The sequence below is a fragment of the Poecilia mexicana genome, unplaced genomic scaffold (assembly GCF_051168715.1).
Source record: "Poecilia mexicana isolate PSO_F unplaced genomic scaffold, ASM5116871v1 scaffold_17, whole genome shotgun sequence".
In the NCBI taxonomy this organism is placed as follows: domain Eukaryota; kingdom Metazoa; phylum Chordata; class Actinopteri; order Cyprinodontiformes; family Poeciliidae; genus Poecilia; species Poecilia mexicana.
In genome coordinates, this window is record NW_028263386.1 from 14,916,862 (window position 1) to 14,944,354 (window position 27,493).

A 27,493-nucleotide genomic window follows, 5' to 3' on the forward strand; every position below is an offset into this window, starting at 1 on the left:
ACATTTAAATAAGTTCAAACAGCATTAAAACTTTATCGATTCCCTTTACGTTTACCAGAATGTGCTGATGCTGTATTTCATGACTTTTTTTTTTTTTTAATGGAACCACAGCTTACTCTGCACACGTACGGCCAGTTACATTCTCCCGACACTGACACTGTCCAGAGGCCTGATCACATGTCATGCCAACAGCTCCTCCTAAATCACACTGGCAAGCTGAAAGAGAGAGAAGACGAAATTAAACAATTTACTGAAAGAGAGCAACTCAACACCAGACTAAAAGACAGTGGCAGAAACATTTTGTTTTCTAACTCAAAGCCCTTGTTCATTTATTTACCTAATTCTAACTGAATGAAAACCATGAAGTGAACTAGAATAAAAAGAAATAGTTTGTGTTTCTTTTATCTTGTACTTTTTCTAACGCCTTGTAATGTATATAAAACTCATTATATTCACATGGCTATCAGTCCTGCTTTTGTTATGAATTGTGAAACTACATTCACCAGTTTTACTCCCACTTTATTTACTAAAAGACATACAAAGCTGTGTTGAGTGAAATAGCCTTTTCTGTTTCACTCAATACAGTAAATTTAAGAGAACAGAAACGTAATCAACAACAACAACAACAAAGCCTGTTGTATTTATTGTAACTGATCCTCGAGATCTCCTATGCTGTGACTTTTAACTCATTCTGTCTTCGTTCACTTTATGGGACAAAATGTTGTTCTTTGTGATCATCCAGATCTGACGTCATACTTTCCAGTTCAAAAAGAAAACCTACAACTGTTTTTGTTTTTTTTGTTTTTTTCACATGTGCTTCAACAGAATGGGGTATGAGGGTGGCATGTTAGGTTGATGCCTGATGAAGACATCTTACCTTGACAGCCAAAGTATTTCTTTTTTTGCAGCAGAAAGTATCCGTCTTTGCAAGAGTCACATGCGTGGCTGCAGACATTTGGCTTACAGTGACACTGTCCATCTCTCTGTAAAAACACATCGAGGAGGAAAAAGCCATTTTACATCGTTGCAAATGCAGTGTTGTCAAACAATGTTGTCTGTGATGTGTGCACGGAGAGGCCTGGGGTCTATGTTGTGTGCATACTTTTCAATATACCCACCTGCTCACATTCTCCCACTCCGCTCAGTGTCCCTTTCAGATCACATTGACATTCTGGAACGAAAAAAAAAAATAAAAAATACAAGCTAGGGCAGGGGCTGGGAAAATGTAACAGGGAAAAACTGTGAATGGGCTCTGATTACAGGGTTTTGTAACACACACAGGTGTAACACAACAACCCCAAAGCCCTTCGGCTTCAAAGAAATGGAGGTCAAAAGGTCTTAGAGAGCTTTTTCATTCACTGATTGCAGCGCATAAAAAAAAAAAGAAAAACAACTTTCTCTGAATGTCCAGCTACTTTCAACCAGAGGCATTCTTCAGATATCAAAAGTGCGTGTTGCAAATGATTTCAGGGAGAGCGTCAGAGACGTTAATCAGGCAAAAGAGCAAACCTGTAACATGAGAGCAACTTCTGGAGAATGCTTCGAGTTGTTTTCGACTTAATGGGAGCAACCATATTTTTTTCCCCCGTGAGAGCTACATTCAGCTGACCAAAGCACACTTTTTGAACAGTCAAAATATGGATGAATCTAAAGTCAGCGGGAGATGTTTTAAAGAATCATCTGGTAATAAAATGTCGCATTTAAGCTTAAGAATGTTCCCAGGATTTTGCTCATTTTATGTGGGATTCTCCCGTTTCTCCCCGAGAAGCAGAAAATCAGTCTGGCCTTGGTGACAGCAGCATGTTGACATATTCACTACGTCAAATGGGTGAAGGCTCAGATCAGAATCTTATCAGGCTTCTTCTGGCAATAAAACAATACGAAGAAAAATGTGAGCAGCGAACAAAAATAATAACACTGCTGGAAACAAATGTGTAACTTTGGAGCCCTTTTTGCAAATAGTGTACCAAGTAATCCTTTTGCTCTAGAGTCAATGCCAGAAGCTACTTGAAGCTGCAAATAATATAAACTTGGTTAGGATGGCATCTTAATTTTCTTTGATTTTAAAAGATTTAAATTCAATTGATAATCTCCAGATGACCAAAATTTAAACTTTTTCATAAAAGTAATTCAGCCTAGGCCTGTGGAGCTGGTAGAGACGTACCAAACATCTGCTGCCGTAATTTCGGAGAAACGTGGCTCCACAAAGTATTGTTTGACAAGGGCTGAACATGCATGTGCTTCTTTGTGTTGATCAGTCATATAAAATTCAAATAAAACGAAGTTAATGTGTAATGTGAAAACATGTTTGAATACGTTTGCAGTCCCTATTTTTGGGTTTCTGGTGACCCACCTGTGCATCCATGAGGGTTGTCTGCAGCCAGGTTCCAGTAGAGAGGTTTACATCTGTCACACAGTGTTCCTTCTACGTTGGCCCGGCAGTGGCAGACACCCTGAAAACAGCAGATAAGAAATCTATGAGGTGTTGAGACAGGCTGATGATGCTGCAGGCCGGGTTACATGTGCTCACCGTCATACAGATTAAATCAGTCACGAGGGCCTGCATACTGTGCTACAGAGCAAGTGTTGTGAACTGAAAACTGGCTTTTCTCTCACTGTTTGAAGTGGGGCGTGTGTCGCTAACTTTTTAAGCAGAACCACTTGAGCAGCTGAGAGTTGCTTCGTGCGATTGTTGTTTCTTCCGTTTTGAGATGGAAGGAAGTCTCTTTTTCCGTGTTTGATTGCACGTGCCTTTAGTGGGACTAGCCTTAATTTGTTGTGCAGTTTAATATCTGGGCCAAAGTTCATCCGTGTTATCAGCTATGGGATAGTAAATCTATTCAAATTCACCACCCTGGGTTGGGCAGCAACCAATGGAAACTTAGTAAATAGGAATTGAGTCCATAGCAAGTAGGTTACCGTCGGAGGATTGGGCACTTCGGATCCATCTGGGTTACAAACACTGATGGAGTCTGGAAAATAAAACAGATGCCCTCAGTAGAAAATTTACGATATAATAACTCCCGCATGAATGCATGCAAAGTTATTACTGAAACGTACCAAAAATCACCCAAACTACATTGCTGTTAATTCAAACTGCATCTGATTCTGCTCAAATCTTAAATGTTTAGTGTGTACAGTCAGGTTCACTTGTGTTTACCCGAGCACTGGGGAAACCTGAGTCCAGATGCACAGCGGTCACACTGCTGCCCCACCACACCTGGCAAACAGAGGCATTCGCCTGATAATGGGTTGCATCCAGTTCCATATGAACCCTCCGACGAACACCGACAGGCTGGGGATAGCAAACAAGCAGGATTTAAAGCTGCAAATACTTTTAAGATTTTTCTTAAGAATTATATTAATAAATTATATGTATTAATTATATTTTGCTAGGTGAGTCCCAGTTGTCAAATGCAGCATTCAATATTTTGTTTTTATAAGAAGTTTACATAAACTCATCACTGGCATAAATCTAAAAGTAACTTTGGACTTTTATGCCTTAAAATTGCCCTGTGTCTCTTTAAGAAGCTTCTGCTCTTTCTGACACTTCGCATAAAAACAAAACATAAAAACAATGTCCCTACATTATACTCTTTGCAACTGTTCTTAGGAGCGTTGGACTACGTAGTTCATGTGACAAGCTCAGCAGACTCGCAGTTCCATCAGGTGTTTGCTAGTTGCTGCTACTAGTCTGAAGGAGCCAAATGGGGAGGGTTGCTTAGCAGAGCAGAAATTCGGCTGGAGACTGTAGCTCCAAGGAAGACTCCTCAAACATGCATGAAAGAATCAAAGCAACACTCCAGGTATGTTTTAGATGAAGGAGTTACATTATAAATAAGAAAAAGTTCCATGATTTTTTCAGGTCACACTGCTGCCAACAAAACTTACCAGCGCAGTCTGGATATCCATAGAAACCTGGCGCACACTGGTCACACTCACGGCCTTGGTAGTTGGGGAGGCAGTTACACTGACCATTCGGACTGCACACGCTTTCAGCAACCCCAGCTCCGCCACAACGACATGCTGAGGAGAAATACATGTCATCATAGCCTAAGTGGAGATTTATTCAAAATGTCTCTACGAGTCACACTGCTAGAAAAGATCTAGACTTCTTTCTAAGGTTTATTATGTTTCATGTCATCCTTTGGCTATCTCTTTCAAAATGAAAACTAATAATATCAATATTTTTCTAGGGATGAGGGGTCCTCTCACCCTGACAGCTTGGGAAGGAGTAGTATCCAGGTTCACAACGGTCGCATCGCTCCCCCTCCACGCCCCGACGGCAGAGGCAGCGCCCATAAACATCACATATGGTAGGCACCGTCCCTCTGTAGTCACAAGTGCATGCTGCAGACAAATACAGTGGAAACATTATTTTCACAATAAGAACAAATTCCTCTGCAGCTGAAGGCCCAAGTTTGCTAGAAGTTATATTTATGTTTGTCTTGCACAACCCCGCTTGGTGTTGTTTTGTGACTAGGCTTGGCACTAAGAAGCCACCAGAGAGATTCCCACTGTTTTTCTTCCTACTGAAGTAGTAAAATCTGCTTCGTAGAAGCAACACTCAGTTCACATGATAAAAGAACTGACGGGTTAAAGGATTATTTGATGTTTGTTTATGCTCTTTGAAGAGTTGGATGACTAAAAACGACATGAGGTTAAAAGGTTTTCTCAAAATTTTGGTTCCCAGCTTAAACTAAATCAGAAAAAGAGCCATAACTAATATTAGCCTGGTGAGTTCTCACTGGAAAGTCCCAAAGGATTGGTGCTATAATAAGAGGGCAAATCTTTTTGGACCATCAGAGTGTTATGCTCATTTTATCTGCAGCCCAGTAGCATGTCAGTATCCCAACGCTCCCCGTCGCAGCCTTCTAAGTTCCGCAACCAAAATCGGTAACAAGTGGTTTGCTTCTTGAACGCACATCCGACTTGGTTGTTTGAAAAATATGTGCAGTGTATTTCTAGCAAAAAATATAGACAAAATAGTAGCTAGAGTTAACTAAGTGAATGTGACAAATTAAAATGCCCAATAAAAAAAAAAAAGCTTTTTCAAGATACTAGCAGAGGTCCTATAAATACAAAAAAAGAAATGTGGATGAGAACAAGCAATTAAAGAATTTAACATAGCCCAGTCATGAGAACATCTCTTCAATTTAGGCCTAAGCGCACTTACGTTGACATCTAGGAGAGTTGAAATAGCCTGGAGGGCAGGCAGTGGGTCCTACACAGGGAGCGAAAACAAGAGGAACAGCTCAAAGTGGCTGTCAGACTCAACTTTGTTGTGACAAGCTAGAAAATCAACTTACCCACTATGGGGCCTGCAGGCGACTTGGTGGTCGTCAGGTACGCAGAGTAAGCTGGTTACAAAGCCATACAAAATAAAGACAGAAAATGATCACATAACATCATCTTTGTTGAGTCAGAAGTACGACTCAATAAAGATGCAGACTTCTGAAAATGCTAACAAATGTCAGATAACTCCTAAAATTCAGCTGCATACTAAAATATGAATTCCCCTCCAGGATGGATTTTAAAATACTGTTGATTCTGCTTTGTGTGCATTTGGGTCGATGAAACCACGAGAGGCACAAGACTTGAGGTGATCCATGGAAAACGTTTTCTGAGATATTAAGCCTTTTGAGTTGTATTAGAGATACATAAGTGGTAGAAAGAATATGCATGTTTGGAGTAGTTAGATTAAAGGAAAAAAAAGAAGAAAAACATACAAATGAGTAACTCAAAACAGTACAAAAACAGAGCATTCCTTCTGTGAGGTCACCAGAGGCATGTATGGATGACAGCTTGTGTTTTGGAATGGCAGATTTTAAGTTGATTAAATTACAATTTAAACTGCAAAACAAATACAATTTCTTACCATAGCATGTTGTTCTACAGAGATATTAAGACTTTTAAACTAATCGTTCATGGAAAATTTACTTCGAATGTGTTAGCCAACAGATACAGACAATGACAGAAACATTAGGGAGGCTTTCAACTAAGAACTTAACCTGTTTAACCCAGAATTCTGCTGATAGTGTTAAGACTGATGTTCTGCTGACCACAAGAGGAGAAAAGAAATTAAAAACAACACAGCAGAAAGAGAGGAGACAGTGCTTTGAGTTTACTGATGATCATATATTCACTCTACACACAGAGTGCTTTTACTCTCTGCTTTAAATGTGTGGTAATTACCATGTAATTTCAGAGCAACATTTGCTAAACCTTCCCTTCAAATGCTAACCAACAAAATGTGCAAATATCGATGCATGCAAAGACTCAAACAGCAGATAAACATCTGAGGGAAGCCAGATTGCCTCCTAATGACTGTCAACATGTTTGGTCTGGTTTGACGCCTCAGAGGCTGCACATAAATAAAACCACGCAATAAAACGTAAAGAAACTCTTTCACATACACATGACGATTAAAAGATAAGCTAAGAATCCAAAGAACCTCAGGCAAAATTTGCAGGAGACAGGTCTGCTGTGTGCGATGGGGCATCAGAAAATGACTATTATGATTGCACGTTTAAGGACGTGTTGAATCCTGACACGTGTTTATGCTGGGGCCTCGCAAACACCATGTGCTCAGTGACAGAGGAAGCACTAGACGAATAAGCATCAAAAAATTACCAATAGAGATGAAAGATTGAGTGTGTTATCTTTATGCCTTGGCAGACTGATTAAGCTTTGCCAAGGAAGATCAACTTGATAGCATGGGGGGAAATTCTCCTGCAGATTTCAGAATCTCTGTGGAATGTCGAATTTGTCTCTCCTTGTTTTCCAACAAGAATAAACTTTTCTCTCGCAGGAAAACTGGTGGAAAATGAAATGCTAAAACAAAAAGACTGCCAATGGCACGATTTTAGCCATAAAAGAAGGGTCTTAAGTTGGACTTGTTATAACAGCATTCTTCCATTTACTGAAGGTCAGTTAGAGGTCTGTGCAAAACATGGACTATAAACTATATTTGGTGAATGCATTCATTTTCAACGCTCAAAGTGAAACCTTAAAGTACTTCTTGATGATATTAACTGTACTGTATTTCCATTTATAGTTGACACAATTTACTCATACTTAGCCCAGATTGATGTGTATAAATGTGTCTTTATTTTATTTTTTTTTGACCGATAAATAAGATCTACTTAAAAGATGCAGAAAGTATAAAAAAAAAAGGCTAAACTCACGAATGCACTCAGGGTAGAGATAATGTCCATCAGCGCAGCGATCGCAGCTTTCTCCTGCAAATTGTGGTTTGCAGATACAACTCCCAGACCCCATCTCACATCCGGCTGTAATCCTTTCGTCACAGCTACAAGCTAGAGAGTGCCAGAGATTTTTTATTAAAATAAGCAAACATCATCAAGTCTGAACATAAAGTCATCTTTCACTGCTTTGGTGCAATGTCTCACAGTTAGCTCAAGCAATACACAATTATTCACACCCTCTAAAATTTTTTTGTAAACCAAGTGTAATATGTATTTATGTATACTTCACAGTGCTGCTGCCCAGTGTTTTATCGTACATTAGAGAGGTTTTTTGTTTAGTTTTTTTTTTTTTTTTTTTCCCACAGTGTGGGACTTTAGCTGAGAATATGTGCTTTGGTTAGATTTGGCAAAGATTGAGCTTCTTACTACGGTAGATCTGGTATAAAACAGAGCAACAATATTTTGAAAATCACCTGATGCTTGCTGTTAAGCATAGTAGAGTAGCTATGATACTCTGGGCTTATTTCTGTTTGTCTGTGAGAGGCACCAGGAACTGGGACAGATTTTATGGTATTGTGACCTATTGGAAATACCGAGATATTTTAAATGAAACCAGGATGATTATTCCTAAAAATATCGTCAAAAAGCGTTCACGGGAAATAAAGTCAAGTTCTTTTCTAACCTCTCTGAGTCTCTTACCAGACATGAATTATACAAAAAACCTGCAAGGTGAGCTGAAGCGAAGAGGAAATGAGGGAGGACCCAGGATTTCCTCCAAGACTCCAAGATTCAACATGGTGGAAATGTATAGGAGAAGAAAATGTCCTGATGTTAAACAATTCTTGCACAAGGTATTCATTGTAAAGGTAGCAATTTAATAAAAATAAGAAATGTTAGTGTTAGTGGGTTACCTATAGTGGGTTTACAACCGTTATTTCTGCAAGCAGTAGCTAAATAACAATAAAGTATTTTTAGTTTAAAAACAAAAGATCCTTACTAACCCTCCACATGCTCCCTTTCTAAACTGACCCGGGTTCTGTGGGTTCTGCAGTTCACTTTTTTGAGTGAAAGAGAACCACTTTATATCCCCCACTTGGCAAAGTCCAAAGACAACTGTCAGCTGTTCTTACTACAAAGAACAGCTACAAAGCATTCCAGTAAAGTAAACAATGGCAAAGCCCAGTTCAGAGATAGTAAAACCTGTGGTGCCAGTGTTGCTGCTCTGTTGCCTTTTATGACTGTCTGACACAACACGCTTAAGCCTTTCTTTGAGTAAAACTCTATTTAGGCTTCGCTTGTTACTCTGCAGATCACATGCCGTCATGCGTGGATGGTATCTACATTCAACCAGCATTAGCACAATGTGGAAAACCCTGCTAAGGCGTTGCTCTCGGTATCGATCGGAGCCACAGCAAAGAGCGGATGCGAAGAGTAATCTACTGGATCACATGGAGGCCTTGAGATGTGTGTCGTGACAACGTTCGACAAAACCCAGAAAAAACGCCAGCAACCAGCTCAAACAAAAATAAAAGTGTCTTACTTTACCCTACACCTGTATTAACTTTTTCTATCTTGTATACTAAATGTTAAAACAATTTAACACAGCTTTCAATGTCACAGGTTTACTGTTTTATTCACTATTCAGTTTTGAGGGGGAAATTAGCCACTGTAAGAAAAGATGCATTAGTTTGAAAATGGAAAGTCAACAAGTTTTAGACCAAACCACACACATATTAACATTATATTTATACAATTTATTTTATTCCTAACAGCCCCCAGGCCACCATCTAGTCATTTGTGTGTGAGGACCGTTGTGAGGACTGAGGGATGAAAATAACTGGTGGTCGAACAACAAGTTAACCAAGCAGTGTCACAACCCATGTCAATTTTCATGAAGATATTTGGCAATGGAAATTATCCTAAAACGTAAACAAATATAAAGCTATGTGAAGTCAAAAGGCTGAAGAGAACGTTGTACTCACGTATGCATCCGGCTGGAGACTCGGGAGGCACTCCGAAAGGTCTGTAGAAACCTTCGATGCATCTCTCACAGTTTATTCCTGCAGTGTTGTGCTGAAGAACAAAGGAAGCAAGTGCCGTGCATTAGACAGCTAATCTAAGAAAAATAGTCTAGTTTTTACACTTGAAATCTTTGTATTTAATATCTCCATTGGGTGTAAAACTTATTTGAACAACTGGGGCAATGTGCCACTGAGACATGGATCTAAGCATTCCTCGCCTCACAAATTTGGGAGCTAATTTTCGAGCAAATCGCGCAGCATGCTACCCTTCACTGAGAACTACATCAACATATAAACGGACAAGTTTGATATTTATTTTCTCTTTTATTTCTTTCACCGATAAAAGGACACACACATGCGTTGACAAGAATCAGTTTGAACTTGATACACGTTTCGTACCTGGCAGCCGACGCACACTCCTCCTCCGCTGTACCTGCCGAAGGTGTCCAAACTTGCTCTCCTCTTTTCAACCTCTGGGTCGTAATAACAGTCGGAGGAATGGTTGAAGCACTGGCAGGCTGAGGTGGAAAGCCCCGAGACAGACATGCAGACAAACACGAAATCAGAGCATTTATATTTGCCTCCCACTGAATTGTGTTTAAACCTGTGTTTAAACTCCTAAAGCTTGTGAAGCTACAGGAGAAATGATAAGTGCTAAATTGCTAATAGTGTAATCTCTGGCTGCGTAGCGCGCCTGGGGCTCAAACATTTTCAAGCATTTTTAACGGTAGTCTACTATTGTTATAAGTCCAAATGAATTAATTTGTGGCTTCACATAGGCAACACAGTGCCTTGCAAAAGTATTCGTACCCCTTCAACTTTTTGACATTTGACAAGTTACATCCACATACCTATTATGCATCATTTTCAGCTTTTTTGAAAAAAAGACAAAACCGTTGCTTTGGCCTGAAAGTCTGAAGTGTAATGAAAAGAAAATAAGCAATGGCTTCATAACATTTTTATGACGTAGAATCTGAAAAGTGTGGCATGCATTTATATTTACTCCCTGATTCCCTACACAACATATAGAATAGCAATAACCACAATACCAATATATGCAACATCGCAATCGCAAAGGACAGCGTGCATGTAATATGTAGTCACCTTTAATATTTCAACTGTTACAACTGGCATTGTAGTATTTTACCGCAGATGTTAAGTAGATAATAAACAGAGTACATATTTTAATCCCAGCATAAATACAGTTGTCCTGTGAGAGAATATTAGTGAACAAACACTAAGTAAGACACCAGACAGGTTAGCTATAGAGCAGTGGATTAGCTTAAACCTCTTATTGAAGAATAGCAAGACGAAAGTTATATTTGAAAGAAAACAACAAAGTATCCTGTTCGAAGTTTGGAACAATGGATGTGGTGGACAGAGTAAACATGTGCGTGTGCTCCTAAACTCATCATCCCCACAGTGAAATATGATGATGGCAGCATCATGTTGTGAAAATACTTTTCCCTAGCGACAAAGAAGCTTGTCAGATTTGCTGGATCGAACAAAATTAAGAGCATTCACAAAAGAAAACCTGTTTGAGGCTGCCAAAAACGTAGGAACAGGAAACATAATCCTTAAAAAAAAAAAGCAGAATAAACAACACTTTTCCAAATTTTAATAAAAAACAAAATTATAAAAATAATAAAAAACATGTTTTATTCTCTTTCTACCTTATAACTATTTTCTAGTACTTTGTGCTGGGCAATCTGATAAAATCAAATAGGTTTGTTGTTGTGAAAGTGAGAAAATATGGAGAAAGCTCGGGGCGTGAATACTTTTACAAGGCACTGTATTTTCTAGTGGAAAATATGTCAACAGTCCACTTGAATTAGATTCCAGCAGATCCAGGCTCAGATGTCTCCCTGAGACGTGGATCACTTCAGAAATGTTACAATCTAGGCTGGCACTGGCCTGCACAACGTAAAACTCACCAGCCAACAAGGTAGGCAGACAAAAAGCAGCTATGGTGAGGCTAGTTACTCATCACACAAACAATATGTGGAATGTCCTGTCGAATCTTCACCAACACAGATTACATACAATACCATATCAGGGCATCAGCAACTGGGATTTAATATCAGAGACAAGACGCCACTTCGGCCCACTTCTGGGGCAGTAATTCAAGAGCCGGCAGCACGGGGAGGAGCAGAGTGAGATGTGCCTTACATGTCCGACGAAGCTCTGCACAAAAAAAAAAAACAAAAAAAAAAAAACACTCACGCTGACAATCGTTGGGGCTGTCAACAGTTGCAGCACGCCACGGCTTCTGGTTAAAGCCTGGGCAGCAGCGGTCACATGACTCGCCGCAGGTGTTGTGTTGGCACTCGCACTGGAGTCTAAAGAAAGAGGATGAGACGGCGGTACATAGTGACTCTGTGATGTTTGACACCTTTGAGACAACAGTTTAAGCTGCATATCGCTGACACATTATCGCCATGAAGTTATGACAACCGTGTTGCCCTTAACACAGAGTGACGTTTGATTTAATTTAAGCTGGAAATGCGACTGACAATCAAATTGTTTTGGCCCCAAACTGGTGAAGTGTCAATAATATGGGGAGAGGTAAGATTTCTGAGATGTAATATTAGCATCCACAACAATGAAGAGGTTTGGTTTCTAAAGAGTAGTTTCTCCCAAAGGCTGTCAGATGTTGTGATGTACTTATATTCTTTTTACTTTATAATTTAGTCTATTAATTTACAACCTTTTCTGGTTAAAAGTTATAAGTCAAGTCCTTTATTCAGCTATTCAAACTGAATAAGTTATCTACAAACTCACTTTTTTGAGTTTGTAGAACAAAAAGAGCCTCTTGGGAAGGCAAGACCACTTATGTGTCACTATAGAGCAAGTATTTTTCTAAATCAAAAATACATATTATATATTGAGTTAATGAGTTGTTGCCTTTTGGCAACACAATAAAATTATAGAGCAGCATTTTACCTGTGATCATCATAGAAGTGATCATCCATAGAAGTAGAATCTGTATTTGTTTTTCATTGCATGTTTTCATGGTTGGATCTCTCCATTCTCAGACTCCCTGATTGTGCAACATTTTCTCTTTGATTATTCTGCAGTAAGAAGCATTCCTTCCTAATTATCTCACAGATTTATGTGTTCCACATGTGGAATCTCCTCCCACACTACTTTATGATAATAAAACGTCTCTACATTGAACTTCACTATGAAAGGAATAAAGGTTCTTTTTTTCTTTTTCCTGCAGCCGTGAATCATTTCTCTTGATTGCATCATTAAAAGATTTGAAAGATGAGGTTTGTCTATTGTGACTGTGGTTTATGCTCCTTTGTTTCCAGCAAAAATCCATTTCACTAGTTTGGTTTTAAACACCAGAAATAATAGCCCACATAGACAACTAAGCTATGTTAGCAAATAAACATAAGATTTAAATTTACATTTGACGTTAATAGTTATGAAAGACGTAAAGAAAAAAGCTTAAAACGTGAGAAGTAAAAAGATAATTTCACCCCCATAAAAAGGAGCAACAAGGCTGAAGTTTGACAGCTTTACAGACCTGCTTGGGTTGTCCAGATTCCATCCAACACCGCAGACCTGGGCATGGCCATGGCAAACACAGCGACCACCGATGCTGATGTCTTTAATACTATAAAAATACTATCAGCAAACAGAGGAATGTCAGCACCAGCACCAACAGCTAGATCTGTCACATTTGACAAATTTGAACAGCTCAGGAATTCATGGGATGAACTGACTTAATATTTCCAATAGAAAAAAAATGTTTTCCCTAAGATGGCATGTCTGTAAGAAATTTCCTCTTGAACACGTCTTAGTGTTCTGTACCAGCCACTTAAAATGTATACTCTGCTTCTTTTAATAGCCTGCTATCCAGAAGTGCTATATCTCACACTTGCAGAGCGAAAGAGCTTTCCAAACCTGTCCCTATCAAAAAAAAAATTCCAAAGATGACTTGTCACGCTCATCCAGACTTAGTTCTCCACAAACCGTAATGGGTGAACAGAGGAGTGTGACTGTGTCAGCAAAAAGGAAGCTGGCAGGCAGGAGGTATAAAACTAAACTTTGTCCAAATGGGAAACTAAAGGATGCCAACATGTCACCTTAGTGTCAGGTTGTACGGTTTGTGTCTTACCCTGCGAGTGACGGTGGGGTCTCTCTGGGCTTTGGAGATCAGGTGGCCTAGGAGAGTGCTGGTGCGAAGGAAGCGCAAGCGAATGTTTGTGGCCTTCGTGAAGTCACGGAGCACCGGTGAGTATGTGAAGTTTTTGGAGCCCGGACGGCCGTTTATCAGAGAAACCACAACCTGGAAAGTACAGCGTTTATTTTAAGTGAACTGTTGTTCAAACCTGTCTGGCATTTGTTGCCAGGATATTTCATATGTCACCTCTCCATTCTCCAAAGGTATGATCCGCGAATACTCTGTGGTGCAGATCTGGTCGTCGTCATTAAAAATACGACCGTTGGGTTGTTTTCCAAATTTTTCAATACACTCCCGTTTTGAATCTAGTGAGGCGAAGAAAACAAAAAGTCAAAATGTTACAGTTAAATTATTGGAATTTTTCATAAATCACAATTGTAGAGGAATACCAAATACTTCACAGGTGTTTATCAGAAATGGATCCATTCTGACATAAGCTAAATATTCAGTGTTCAATGTCCATGAAATAAGTATCTCTATCTGAAATTAGAATGGAGAAAGTCAGAAAAGTGAAATCTATAATATTGTACTCTGTTGACATGTAGAAGAATAATCAAGAGACTCAGAACCTGTTGGGGGAACTACATATATCCCTTCTGGTTAAACAAAGCCTTAGAATCCAGCAGAATGAAACAGGAAACATGGAATCTATGGGTTTCCTGCACCTCTTTCAAACAAGACAATTTTTACAATATTTTGCCCATTTAGTCTTCATCACACATTTTTCCATGGTTGTTAAAAAACTCTTATCTTCTAGGTAAGACTAAATTAATTAACAAGTTATTGTGCAAATAAGCCACATATTAAGAATAATAACCACAAGGGTAGAGCTCAGTTTTAATTTGCAGGGAATTTATTTGGAATTATCAACTTATATTCTGCCACATCTTTTTCAGAGAATATTTTAAGTACTACGGAGGCAAAATCTCAGAAACTTCTGAGATAAATATAATGAAGTATAATAGGGAATAAATAATTTCAGGTAAAAACATTGCTGAGCTCAGATTAGGCCATAAATTTTCAGGAATTTGGATCAAGTGCACTCCAAGTGAAAGGCTGAGAGTGAAAACCTGAAAAAATCTCTTTGTGATAGCGCCGAGAAATATTATAATTCATAATGCTGAGTTGCAAAGTAAGCAAACAGAGTTGCGAGCAACATCTTTGTTGGCTTTAAATCTAAAACTGTAGAAAATTCCTCCTCATATGCATCTTTTATTTCCATGACTATATTCCCTTCATAATGACATGCAAGGTTTATGGTAGAACAGTTGCTAGAAATGCAGCAACACCGTCAAATTCAAGCCAGCAAGTCTGGGATCCCCAGTTCACTCATTGTTGGGAATCTCATACATATCTGATCTCTTGGTGTCATGGTAACATGCATCGCCTATAATGGACACAGTTGGCCCTCTTTTTTCTGCATATTTGTTTTTTTTTCTGCCACTGCGTCTCTTACTCTGACCGCCAAGTATAAAAATCTCCTGAGCAGAGCTCACAGACAGTAACCACAAACCCAGAGTGAACAGCACTGATCTCTATTCGCATTCTGACTGTGTCATGTAATTTCTTTCTGCCCACTCCTTACACACAGCTGTCCCGCCTCAGGTCGATTCATTTTTACTCAAAGCAGCACAATAGGTTCATAAAGCAGGAGCGATGTTTCTTCTTGGTTTTGTCCATGCTCGAGTAACTGGAACAGCACTGAAACATGCTGAGTGGAATTATCAAAGAGTCATATCAAAACAGAGCTCTAACGCTTCATCGTCAGCCTAGCACTCCAGGAAACTTCTCCACATAAAAATATCGGGTTCAGCTGTATCCATTGAGCCTGAAACCTCAGATGCAGTCTCCAGAACTTCATATGTGTAAATACAAGTTTCCAATCCAAATCTAATTTTAAACATATACACGGCATTGATTTTAATGAAGTATTGGAGGGAGACTCTGTAAAAGTAGCTACGTATTCTTAAATAACTAAGATCAGCATTGAGCAAAAAAATAAATAAATCCTGATCAAGGCATCCTTTAATTAACTAGTGCCCCTTTAGACCTAAGTCTTTAGTTATCTTGATATCAGTAAACACTAACCAAGGTCTCACATTAGAGCCAGGCTTAAATCCTGCATACTAGTCCACTAGGGTCAGTGATCACAGCAGAAAAGGTCTTAGCAAAGGAATAAAAAGCCACAATGACTCTTGTGTTTTGAGGATTTCTTACCTCTTATTCCAACCAGAACAAACCTTTTATAACTCTGAAAAATAACTGCAGCTTAATATAATTTGATTTATGTTATGTGGGCTGGTTTTTAATGCACAATGACAAAATGAGGTAGACCACACATACACACACACAAAAAGTGAGGGAAACAATGACAAGCATTTCCTGTCTTAAATAGTCTTAAGCAGATAATCAGTGTGCATAGATTAAGCCTACACCCCTAATCAAACAATATTTTTTTTTTTTTTACGGCAGACAGTTTAACTTGTCACTGCAAGAAAAATCTGGGCGTTATTAAGATAACAGCCCTCTTTTTGGCTTTTATAATCACGGGGTTTGACTGTGCTGCACCACTTGAAGGCTTTATAATATTTGCAACACTTTTGCTCTTGCCTTTGTAACATATTAAAATACCAACAGGAAAAACATTTAATCCACACAAAATCACTGTGTGTCTTTGATGCAAACTTATGAACAGTTTTTCTTCTGTTGTTTTAAAAAGAAAACCTTTTACAGAGAGGAAGTAAAAGTGAGTAAATATCCTGTGAGTCAACTTACATTACAGAAAACCATTTTTAAACAGAGGGATTTACACTTACGAGCAAAGTACTGCCAAGGGGTAAATTTTCTCCCATTGTCCACAGAGCGCTCCAGCACCCACAGGTCAGGACGAGGTGAATTAGCAAACTTGATTAGGACGTATGCCACATGGAAGAGCTGAAAATCAGAGCACAAAGAGGCGTCTAAACAAAAGGCACTCACTGCTCACCGCTCAGAGCGGATTTTGGCAAAAGCCTCCAGTTTCCTGAGTTGCGCTGACTCTACAGAGGAAAGGCTTGGCTTTGGGCTCTACCAGTACTCTTATTTCCGTTCTTGGAAGGAAAACAAGGAGTCCTGGTACAAATTCGTCATAGCTCTTTTAACTTCTCAAACAACAAATGTACAAATAAAAGGCTTGAACTGAAGCAGTTTCTGGTCTTGAGAGCGTTGTTTACCTTTAGCATTCAGCCAGAGCTCGGCTCACAGGAAGGAGCACTTATTAGCAAGGAGTGGATGCAACTTCTGCAGGTGCAACCATGCTAGTGAAAAGACTTTAGCTAAGCCCACCTGATTCGAGTTTGTTCTCTGAAGTCTTTATCTCAACCCCCATCAAAATATAGAGCCCGTGCAAGGGCAGAAGAGGGGGAGTCGGCGATTGTTTCTATCTGACTCCTTATGCTCACTGAAGTGCATTTCCTTTGCATTTTACCAGTATCATTATCAAGCACTGAAAGGGATTGGCTTAAGGTTGATAGGCCATTGTGTAGAAGTCCATTTTGTTTGATCTTCTGGGATTTGGCATTACTTGTTGGAAAGCCCTCCACGTGACACCTGCAGTGTCAACAAAAAGCCTTACCTTCACCTGACCACGCCCCTGTTACGTTCTGCAAGCCCGAGATGCAGAATGTCTAAATCGGTGCATGGTTTGGTCTCGAAACAGGGTGCTGTGAGAACGTATGCTCGGTTTTCAGTTGATGAATGGAAAGGCTGTAGGTAAAATGTGGTGCTCTGTCTTAATAAAAGACATTTCTACAGACTGTCTCTTTTGACAAGGATGAAGGCAGGCCCACACTCGTCTAGCATCCCTCAGCGCCAGAATGAAAAGCCCAGCGGGCATTTGAAATATTCAAGTATCCGTCTCTCCTTGCATGAGGTAAGGAGTTGGGTTAAGACTTCAAAGAAAAAGAAAGGCACGGCAAAGCCTCGGCTGAGGAGTCATTTACTCTTTCAAAATTACCCACAATTCTGGATGAATTCCTCTCCCAATCCTGGAAGTGAAGGCCTCAAACTTAAGCCGCTGTTTGGCTGTTGCATTGTGAGCAAGTTCAGGGATCGGCTGCTGAACTGGGTGTCCATATTTATCGTCACAATGTGAACTCCAGCTCTTACCAAGTAAATCATCCGGTTCCAAATCAGGAGCAGACCTTTATCAGTCTTGAAGCCCTCTCTGAATCTGACGTCTGAATGGTATGTGTTTTTAAATTAATCATGGAACATTTCCACCCACATCCACAGGATGTGCAGATAACTAAAAAAAGACATGAATGGCACACACAAGAAGTTGTCTAAAAATAGAAGAAAGTGACCCAATATTGGTTTGTCTATTTTGCTGTGGACCGAACAGAAGTTTAAGTTCACAAGAGCTGTGGTGGCATGAAGAGAGGGGCTTGGTGTTAGTAGGATGGAGGAGGGGAGAGAGACAAGGTGGGTAGCAAAGGGGTTGGGGTGGCAAGAGACGTGCTGGCTGGCATGCAGACCCATCTGAAAATACCAAACATAGCAACACATTCCCCCTCTGGTCTAATGACCACGAAACAAAGCTTGGCACTGCTTCCAGAAGCCCATCACTGACAGCAACACAGGATTGAAAACCTTTCACGACACTTGTTGCTGTAAAGCAGATGACGAAAATAGATCTTTTAAGCCACTTAAAAATGTACAGAGCTTTGATGACTTAGCTAGTTGAACTTGTTTGCTCCTTTATGTAGCAATATTCCAGAACACTCTTTGTGGAACGTTGTGTGGAAGAAAACATATACGTTGTATATTTAAGGTATTGCGTCATCTGCCTACACACACACACACGCACGCACGCACACACACACACACACACACACATATATGAACCTGAGTGGCAGCCCAGTTTTAATCCATGGAGTTTAACATGATGTCAGCCCAGAAGCACAGGCCTGTTGCAGCTTTACAACTGTAGCAGTTTCAACTCTTCTAGGAAGGCTGGCCAAAAGCTTTAGGACTGTGTTTATAGGAATTTATGGCCAGTCTTCCAGAAGCACATTTGTCAAGTCAGACTTGATTTGATCCTAGTTATTTAAAAAAAATGGCAGCCAAGTTTAGTTGTATTGTCCAAATTGGTTTTAAAAGGTTTCTATCTAAGAAATTGAGTCCTTAACTCTCCAACAAATCCCTCATACGGAGAATACATGGAGCGGCAAGGGACATTTTACTGGAAGAAAAAGTCGAAATCATAAAAGAAACAACAAGAAAATCTTAATCGGTTTTCCTACTGTTCTTCAAAGAGGATAATGGTTTAAAAACACATTTTTCTGACTTTTCAGGTCAGACACTCTAAAACAGAAAGCCCTATAGCTGTACTGCTGAAAACAAATTATTTTTCTTGTCCACAAACTTTTCGATCAGATGTAGAGTTGGTGTGTGGCCAGTCATTGACATCAACAAAACAGAACATATGGAACAATTTTACTGCAAAGATCATCTGTGAAGGAGACATGAATGAACTCCGAGAATATAAAAAGCTGACGAAACAAATTTTAACCTTAAGTTCCTGTGGTGTCCAAAGTCAGTCCTCCAGGGTAGGTATCCTGCCTGTTTTAGTTATTTTCTTAGTTAAACATACGTAAGCCAAGTGATAATTCATTAGCTGGCCCCTACAAACCTTCTGACATGTTCAGGAGGTAGCTGAACCATTTGGATCAACTATTTTGCAAGACACAGGTATATTTTGATTTGTAAGATGGCAAAGGCAACATCCACAGATTAAAAAGCAGCGACCCCAGAGTGGATGTCTTGGAGCCCCATAGGTGAGAGATGCTGGAGCTTATTGTGAAAAGCTCTAACAATTATGGTCATTTTAATCATAAAAAATCTGAAGTTTTGTGTTAAATGTGTTCTAAAGCTAAAACATTTATATGCTATATACTGCAAATAACATTTATGCAAGTCCTTTATAAGGATACATAGGATGATCTTGCTGTAGTCTTGGGAGAACGATCCCTGGAGCATGTCCTGGCATGGCCTTGCTTTCTCTCCAACTGTATCCTGCCAATCTAAACACACACTCCTGTCCAGCACATTTGGAGGGGAGGGCCTTGAAATATTGTAATGACATGCCATGCACCCTCAATGGAGGATTCCATTGTCTTACAAGACTTTAAACACACTGACAAGTTTGTGGCTAATAAACTTGGAAACACTTGAGCTGAGCCCCTGTTTACACAGCATCCACAGCAGCTTTGGCTGTGGTTGCACAAAGAGGTTTAGCGTGAAAAAAGGTTAGGGAGTTAGCTGTGCCAGCCGTAGACAACCTTCCTCGCCTTTGGTCATGCTCCTTAAATTCCTGACCTTGGTGCGCCACATTACTTCATGTAAGGGGACTGAAGACTTCTCCTTGCATGTTGACACGTAAGAACAAGAGAGCCATCAGTGTCCCACAAGACCAAACACCATTTTTAAAACTCTACATTAAAATTTTCTTTCCACATTTCATTCATAGCAATGTGAAATTTAGATTTGATACACAACACGCACATGCACCACTCAATAACTCCGCTGGCCCTCAACATTTTCTCCTGTGCATGAATCGTCAAATATAAAGCAGAAAGTTAACTTCTGACAGAATCAAATCTGACAAGTCATATGACCTCCAGCTAACTTATTAGAGGAGCAAAGGAAAAGCTGGATCTAAACGAGACCCTGCATTGCCTTCGTTCATATGTTTACTGGAAATGCATTTGCATTCAGCCCCTTTTACAATGACACAATGAAATGAAGGGAAAATGCAGTGAACTCAACTGCCTACAAATATCCCCCGATTAGATAAATGTCTTCCACCTGTGCATAATTCAATCTTTTGTGCGTTTTTCAGTGAAGAAGTCAAAAGCCCATGGTAATGGAGGACCTGCACTGATCTGCAGCCCAGGTGGACAATTGTACACCGAAGAAACACCTTGGTTAAACAAATACTACAAGAACTTCAATTTAGGGTTTACCACAAGCCTAATCTATAATTTGTGAAAGTGACGTATGGCCTTCAGATTTTTTCATCGTTTAATAAAAAAAAAAAATAAAAAAAAACAGTCAAATACGGAAAATATTTTGTAATATGATCCTGATCCAAGCTGACTGAGCCTGAGCGACTCTGCAAAGAGGACAGAACAGAAATTTCAGTGTCTAAATATACAAGCTGGGAAAGACATACCACAAAAGATTTGCCAGCTGTAATTAAAGCTGTAATGCGTAGGTTCGGGAGGCTAAATATGTTGATCTATTATACAGAAATATCACCAAAATATAGTGAAGTTTATGAAAGTGACATGACAAAATATAAGAAAGGTTTGAATGATATGAATGGTTGTGCAAGGTAGTGTAATCTATTTGTTTTGAACAAAATTGTCAGCTATAATATAATCCAAATAGGAATTTTTAAAGTCCATCGTTAAGACAATAATTAATGCAACAACTAGTTTTTACTCTATTGTGAAAAGGCAAGACAATAGCTTTTGTTATCAGCTTTTGTCTAATAACAAAAGCTTTTGTTATTAGCTTTTGTCTATAACAAAAGCTTTTTTTTTCTTGCTCACGTAGGGGAAAAAAATAGAACTGAAGACACAATTAATCCCTAAGTTATGAAAACAAAGTCGGGACATAGTGTTAAGAACTTTGAAGAAATTGTTATAATCTTGGAAAAAACTTCCCTGCAAGTAATTGCTTTTGATTTAAACAGTAAAAATATAAATACCAACAATGTCATTTTAACTTTTTCCTCTATTGTTTTCCAGGAAAAAATAGAAATCTTTCTTGGTTCTTCTCCAAACAAAGGCTTTTATTATGCAGAACAACAACTCAAAAGCAAAATGTTATCTGTTTTTAGTTGTTTGGGACAACTTTGCCTCTCTCCTGGATTACAGGTCTAGACAAACGTTTACCATGCTGGATAATTTTAACATGTTTATTCTAACGTGACCTTTGGCAAATCAGAAAAGCACAAGAGGTAAAAACAACACAAATTGCTTTCAGTCCAGATATGGTTTGTGACAAAAATTCTCAGTGTCATAGATAGCAAAAGAGTCATAACATCTACAACAAAGTCATCTACTGCCAGGAAGACTGTGACCTAACCTTTGATTGCACTATGAGACATTATCTACACAAAACAACACATCCATTCGTCCGTTTTCTGTAACTGCTTTGTCCCATTCAGGGTCACTGGGATGGGGGAACTATCCCAGCAGTCAATGAGGAAAAGATGGGGGTGGGGGGGCTCCTCATGGACGCTGGTTGATTATAAAGGCAACACAAAAGCACATGAGACAAAACAACTAAACACACTCACATTCCCTCCCAGGGTCAATTAAGAGTCACCAATTAACCTACCATACATGTTGTTGGAGTGAGGGAGGAAACAGGAAAACATTTAACATACACAGGCAAGACATTGTTCTAAAACACTATGGTAGAGTCGTATGGACATGAGGGAATGGACATAGTCAGCAACCAAATCTGGGTAAGCTGTGGTGTTTAGATTATACTCAATTAATGCTAAGCACCGATAAAATAGCCATACCATCTCTATGTCTCAGCTAAAATAAAATAAATTTTTTTATATATTTATATCTATGTTTCTAATTTAAATGAAGTGTATTGTTTTGCCTGTTCATTCACCACGGGCTCCTATAACAAATCTAAACCAGGTAAACTCCACATCTTCAGGTAAAAATGTATGCATGGAACATGGAACAACACCAAAAAGTTTATGGGGTTAGGATAACCCTAACCCCATCCCTACTAACAATAACGCAGTTGGGCAGGAGTACTAGCTCTGACGGGGGGGGGGGGGGGGGGGGTTAGCTCTTACAAATTCAAAACCCGTTCTAATAATCTTAAGCTACAAAGATTTTTGTATTTATTTTGTTCCTCTGTGTCATTGGGAGTTTTTTGTGCTGGTTTCCCTTTACATATCAAAGTTGTGTGAATTAGTTTGATTGATGATTCTGAGTGAGTACGTGGGTGTATGGCTGTTTCTCTTGTGTGTCCTTGTGTTGATCCTGTGATTGATGGGTGACCTGTCCAGGGTGCTCCCCATCTCATGAACTCCAAGCCTCCTGTAGCTCCAAACAGAGCAGACCTCGTATGGAAAAAATCACTAACTCAGAGAGCTTCCAGGATGCTCCTATGAGGATGCACTAAGTACTTGTGCCTACTTTCACTGCAGTGCCATCTAAGAAAACAAAGATCATTTCTCTGATTATCTGATGATATTATGAAAAGGAAAAAGCATTTTGGACCAAGATTAGTACACCCGTCCCCATGTCTTTTTGAGAAAGAATCAAGAATGCTCTTTCTTAACCCAGGCTTTTTTTTTTTATCTTTTTTTTTTAGATTTTGAATAGAGACTTTGTATAAATACAAAAAAGTTGTTGGCATCAAATGGAACTAGCAAATATATCTACGTAGATTAAAAATAAATAAATTTTATTTGCAGTTTAGAGCTGAACTGCAGCACATTGACATATTTTTCAACATTTTTGAAAAGTTATTTGACATTTTAACAATTTTTCCTTTCATTTTTCTGTTCATGGTTGTAGTTTACAAGTTGTTTTGATTTCCATAACTGAAATGGGAAAATATGTCAAATGTACAAGCGACAAAATGAGCACAAAGCACCTGAGAGTCGTCCGACTGTGAAAAGTGATGATGTTTAATTTGGAAATCCAAAATTGGGTTTTGACGCAATGACTCTAGTTCAAATTTGAATTAATGAAGAGAAGATTTATATGGTGATTTATCTAGCAAGTAAGACACCAAGAAAAATGTTTTCTGAGAAGCTTGAATAGCTAACAAACAATAATAAAATCAGTAATAAAATGAGTATGAAGCCATAGCAACTTCTGACGGAATTGTTTTTTTTTTTTTGCTTTGTAAAATAGTCTACTTCATGTTACGAAGTCATTCAGTGTTTCTGCAAGACACTCCACTCAAACAATAACAGTCTATATGTAGTCAGTTTTCTGTTGTTTGGTCCTAAAAAAATCTCGTCAGGCTATTGCTAAACACATGCTGGAAGTTAAAATATTGATTTACAATCAGACAGCAGCTGCATTCAGACGTTCTCTCAGTCATTTGGCTCAAACACCAAGAAGAAACAGCTGCAGATGAAGCTAATCTTTGTGGCTAAACATGCTGAGGAAGTGTTTAGAAAGAGCAGTTATTGATTTAACAATATCTGCAGACATCATCACATGCTTTATATCACCCTCACAAACAATAAATGTGACAGTCTCAGTGCTGGCTGTTTACTTCATGCTCAAGCGATGTTTAGTAACTAGTGCATAGATTGCAACGTGTTCTCTTTTTTAGATTTTTAGTTTTAGTTGATTTTTTCTTTAAATCTAAAATCCCAGTTTTTCTCATAACCTCTAGGCAAAAAGTGTTTTCAATTCAGAGATTGTTTTCATGAGTGACTTAACTTACGCATCGCACATTTTCTGCGTTGATGACTTTAATTGCAGACGTGCTCACTACACCCTTTTTCCATGTTAACAATAAGCAGCCACACATCCTTTTGGCACATTATGGTTTATTATGGTTGTTTAAAACTCTCCTGTAAGGCTTATAAAGATCGTATGCAATTACCGATAAGCAATTTTTAAAACTGCAACAAAAAAAAAAAGAAAAGAAAAAAATGAAGATGTGATTCCCTTGATGACAAATCCAATTAAACCAAAGAGTCATTCAGCTCCAAGAGCGTAGTAAAACTACAGCTGAAAACAAGACAGAATGTGAGAAAGCTCCAGCTAGCTTGATGAGAGATCAGAGCTCATATCAAAGGAGAAGTGGCAACACTTTCTGCTGGAGTGAATTAGTCTTGCAGACAGAACATTCTATGGTGGGGTGGAGTGGAAGCACCCCCAACATACCCTCCACCCCGTGGCCTCTACCCCTCTACCCCCAACTCTGCAACAATGCAATGTACAACTGTTTGTCTGCTTACAACAGGTGGGGCAAAGCAGGGAGACGGAGGGCGGGGAGGGTGTCTGGCATATTTTCTCTGTCTCCATGACAGAATTTATGTGGTAACAGCAGGACAGTTGGCTAAAAGTTACAAGAGAAATGTATGTAGGTGTTACAGACACATAATGATGACACATGTTTCTACTTGTTTGCACTTTTCTTTTAAAAGCTTTAGCCTGCAGCTGCTCGAGAACTTGCACTTCATTGTTCCTCTGTGTTAAATGTTTTGTTAGTAAATGGTGTGATGTATACAAAGCCATGCAAATTAATATATAGCGCTGGGGTCGATAACATTTATTGTTAAATTCTTGGTCAGCAAAATGCTCATTAAGTTCTTTAACATGCGAAATACATTATTTTCAAGTTACCTAAGCTTTACAGCTTGATAAGGGTGTGCTATTTAAGCTACACCTTTGTCAAATAGGTCTAGGAAAATGGCTGTTCTCCTAACATTTCCCATTGCATCAATGACTGCGTCCCACATTAACCTCCACAAACTTTTCCACACCGCAGCTCCAGATTTAGGTGGAGACAAACGTGAGGCGCTCTTCAGTCCAGGCTGCGAATGACAAACACACACAGTGGCTGTTTCGGGGGGAGCAGTAAATATCTACTGCGTTGGCTCGCCCTCCCCTTCGGGCTGCCCCACTAAACACAGTCACTTACATCACCTCAATCGTCACTGCATCAATATGTCTAACAGCCAATTTGGTCTCTGGGCTGAGCCAGCTGCACTGTACCTGCAAATCCTTGCAACAAATCACATGTCTATGGCAAGACTGACTGGATTTTTGACATTAAATCACTTGTTTTTGGCTCATGCTCTCATGCTTTTGGCTCAGGTAGGTAGGTGGGTAGGAAATATACATAATTTTGGATTTGCTACTGTTACTGGGCATTTCAGTAAAAACCAGCCCTCCAGTGGTGCTAACACTAATGATTGTGCTGAAATTGTATCTGACCCACTGTTTCCTGCTTAGTGTTGCTAATGCCGGTAAGCTGTGGGTCAGGGAACGCAGAGCATCTTGTCTCATTCTCATCACACATTTACTGATGCCATTTCAAAATGAGAAATATCACACTGGAAAACCAGAATGTTATTGCAGTTGTAGTAATAGTACATACTGTATGTGCATTCTTCTTATTATTATTATTATTCTTTATTTCAACATATATAGGTTGTTGTTTTGTCTTGTTTTAGCTATCTTTGTTAAAACAAAACTATTTCTGTTTTCTAATACTTACAACTTTGGAAGTGATGCAAATAATATGCCATCGTTTTACCTTGCTTGTATGTGTTCATAATTGTTTTTTGTTCTGCCACTTTATCCCCACAAAATTACACCACCTTTCTATTTCTACCCATTTATCCTGTGAAAAGAGAGGGCCAGGTCATTTTCAATGAGGCTTTAGGAGAAGCAAAGCTTTGTGACAGCAAGAGAGCACAGAAAGGTTGTCACACAAAACCTGCCTTGGAGGACTCTACGCACAAAAGGGGGGCGACAGCTGCAAATAAAACATTCATGCCAAATTTGGTGGGAGGTGCACCCCTGAGAGAGAGGATTAGGTTCCTGGGGAATGTCTCGAAAATTGAGTTTTTCAAAGCTTTGTGGCGTGGAGATTGCAGAGTTGTGAAAAGAGCCAAGTTTGTTGGACTAACCTGGATGTCAGAATTCCCCTCAAAGTTTATTACACAATCCAGTCAGGGATTTTACAATATTAACATCCTCTAAAGTTGACCCAATGTCCTGCAGCCTTATCATGGTCGACTTTTGTAGGAAACAATTATCGAATCATAAAAAGAAATTGGTATATTTTGGAATGTAGCCAAACTTTAGAGCCAATAAACGGTCACGGTGAACTTCAAAATGATGTTCATCTTTTACCTCCAAAATGAAACACCAGTAGAACCCATTGAACCTGAATCAACAAGTTTCAATGCCACATTTTTAGTCAGTCTTCTGCTTTCATTCAGTGAAACCAATCAGTATAAACTCATCAAAAAGGAGACATACAGCAGTGAGCCCTGGTATGTTTGCCTCACATGGTCTACTCTGGGTTCACTCAGGCAGATAAGCACGTGTGGTCATGGCTCCTAAAATACATTCCCAAGAATAAAAAAAAAAAAAAAAAAAACTGAGTGAGCGACTGGCAGTCTGAAACAGGGTGTAAATGTTTAGTAGAACAATGGCTTACCTACTGTGCCCTGTAAATAGTTTAACAAGTGCTAAATTTTCCAGGAAAAGGACCAGGCAGTTTAATGCCTGTGCAATGAACTTATTAAATGGTGCACAGATATCTGTTAACCGTCTTTAGATGTGGGAAATATATAGAGGTAATGAATCCTGCTGTTAGTGGAGTTATTTTTTTGTGAATGGGGCTTTTTAAATAAAAGGAAAAAATGCATTTTTTAGGTCAGAGAAAGAAGACAGAAGTCTAAACTCTTTAAGTCTGTGCCAGATAAAACACGAAGTCATTTCCCATTGCATGTAAGAAAAGTAGAAATATTCGCTTTTCAGAAGCTGCCCAACAGACCTCCACAACAATACTTTTCAGCAAAGTTTGATGAGTTGCTGCAATTTCCTCCACAATGCGCAGACTGAGGACCACAGAGGTCACTTCCAGATTGAAGAAGGGATTTGACATGGGTCATAGGTCAAAGGGCAAGAAGGCACAGACAGGGAGCAGCTTGCACGCTCACATTGGCATTTATAAAGAACCATTCAAGTTGAAGGAAGTTAAAAGATGGATCCTGTCACAGGAGGAACTTGATGTGGCACAGAAAAATATTCTAAGCTTATTTCTGAAAAGTTCACATTATTTTTTAGAGACATTTTAATTTTATATATTGCTTTGTAAATCAAAAATGCAAAAACGGTCTTAACCAGATTTCTCTAACTTTTTTTTTTAACAAGTACCTCCACAGTGAAAACCATATATTCCAAATGCCATCAGTACACACATGTTGATTGATGGATATAGGATAATTATGTGTCCTCTTTTTACTCAAGAAGTAGAAATTTCCACGTTCAAAGTTGGAAAGATGT

General features: G+C 39.1%; 1 protein-coding gene across 1 annotated transcript in view; it reads right to left on the reverse strand.

The window, feature by feature from the left end:
• Positions 1-27,493, reverse strand: part of LOC106919794 (laminin subunit alpha-3-like) — a 69,872-nt gene that overhangs the window by 37,690 nt on the left and 4,689 nt on the right. The window contains exons 3-20 of the mRNA XM_088014364.1: positions 16,238-16,355; positions 13,608-13,726; positions 13,356-13,526; positions 12,762-12,862; positions 11,453-11,568; positions 9,629-9,747; positions 9,191-9,281; positions 7,188-7,319; positions 5,310-5,360; positions 5,177-5,224; positions 4,216-4,350; positions 3,892-4,026; positions 3,161-3,295; positions 2,920-2,972; positions 2,354-2,453; positions 1,119-1,171; positions 878-983; positions 117-216 (exon numbers count right to left, since the gene is read on the reverse strand). Of these exons, the coding sequence (XP_087870490.1) occupies positions 117-216; positions 878-983; positions 1,119-1,171; positions 2,354-2,453; positions 2,920-2,972; positions 3,161-3,295; positions 3,892-4,026; positions 4,216-4,350; positions 5,177-5,224; positions 5,310-5,360; positions 7,188-7,319; positions 9,191-9,281; positions 9,629-9,747; positions 11,453-11,568; positions 12,762-12,862; positions 13,356-13,526; positions 13,608-13,726; positions 16,238-16,355 (1,883 nt within the window). The remainder of the gene's footprint in view (positions 1-116; positions 217-877; positions 984-1,118; positions 1,172-2,353; positions 2,454-2,919; positions 2,973-3,160; positions 3,296-3,891; positions 4,027-4,215; positions 4,351-5,176; positions 5,225-5,309; positions 5,361-7,187; positions 7,320-9,190; positions 9,282-9,628; positions 9,748-11,452; positions 11,569-12,761; positions 12,863-13,355; positions 13,527-13,607; positions 13,727-16,237; positions 16,356-27,493) is intronic.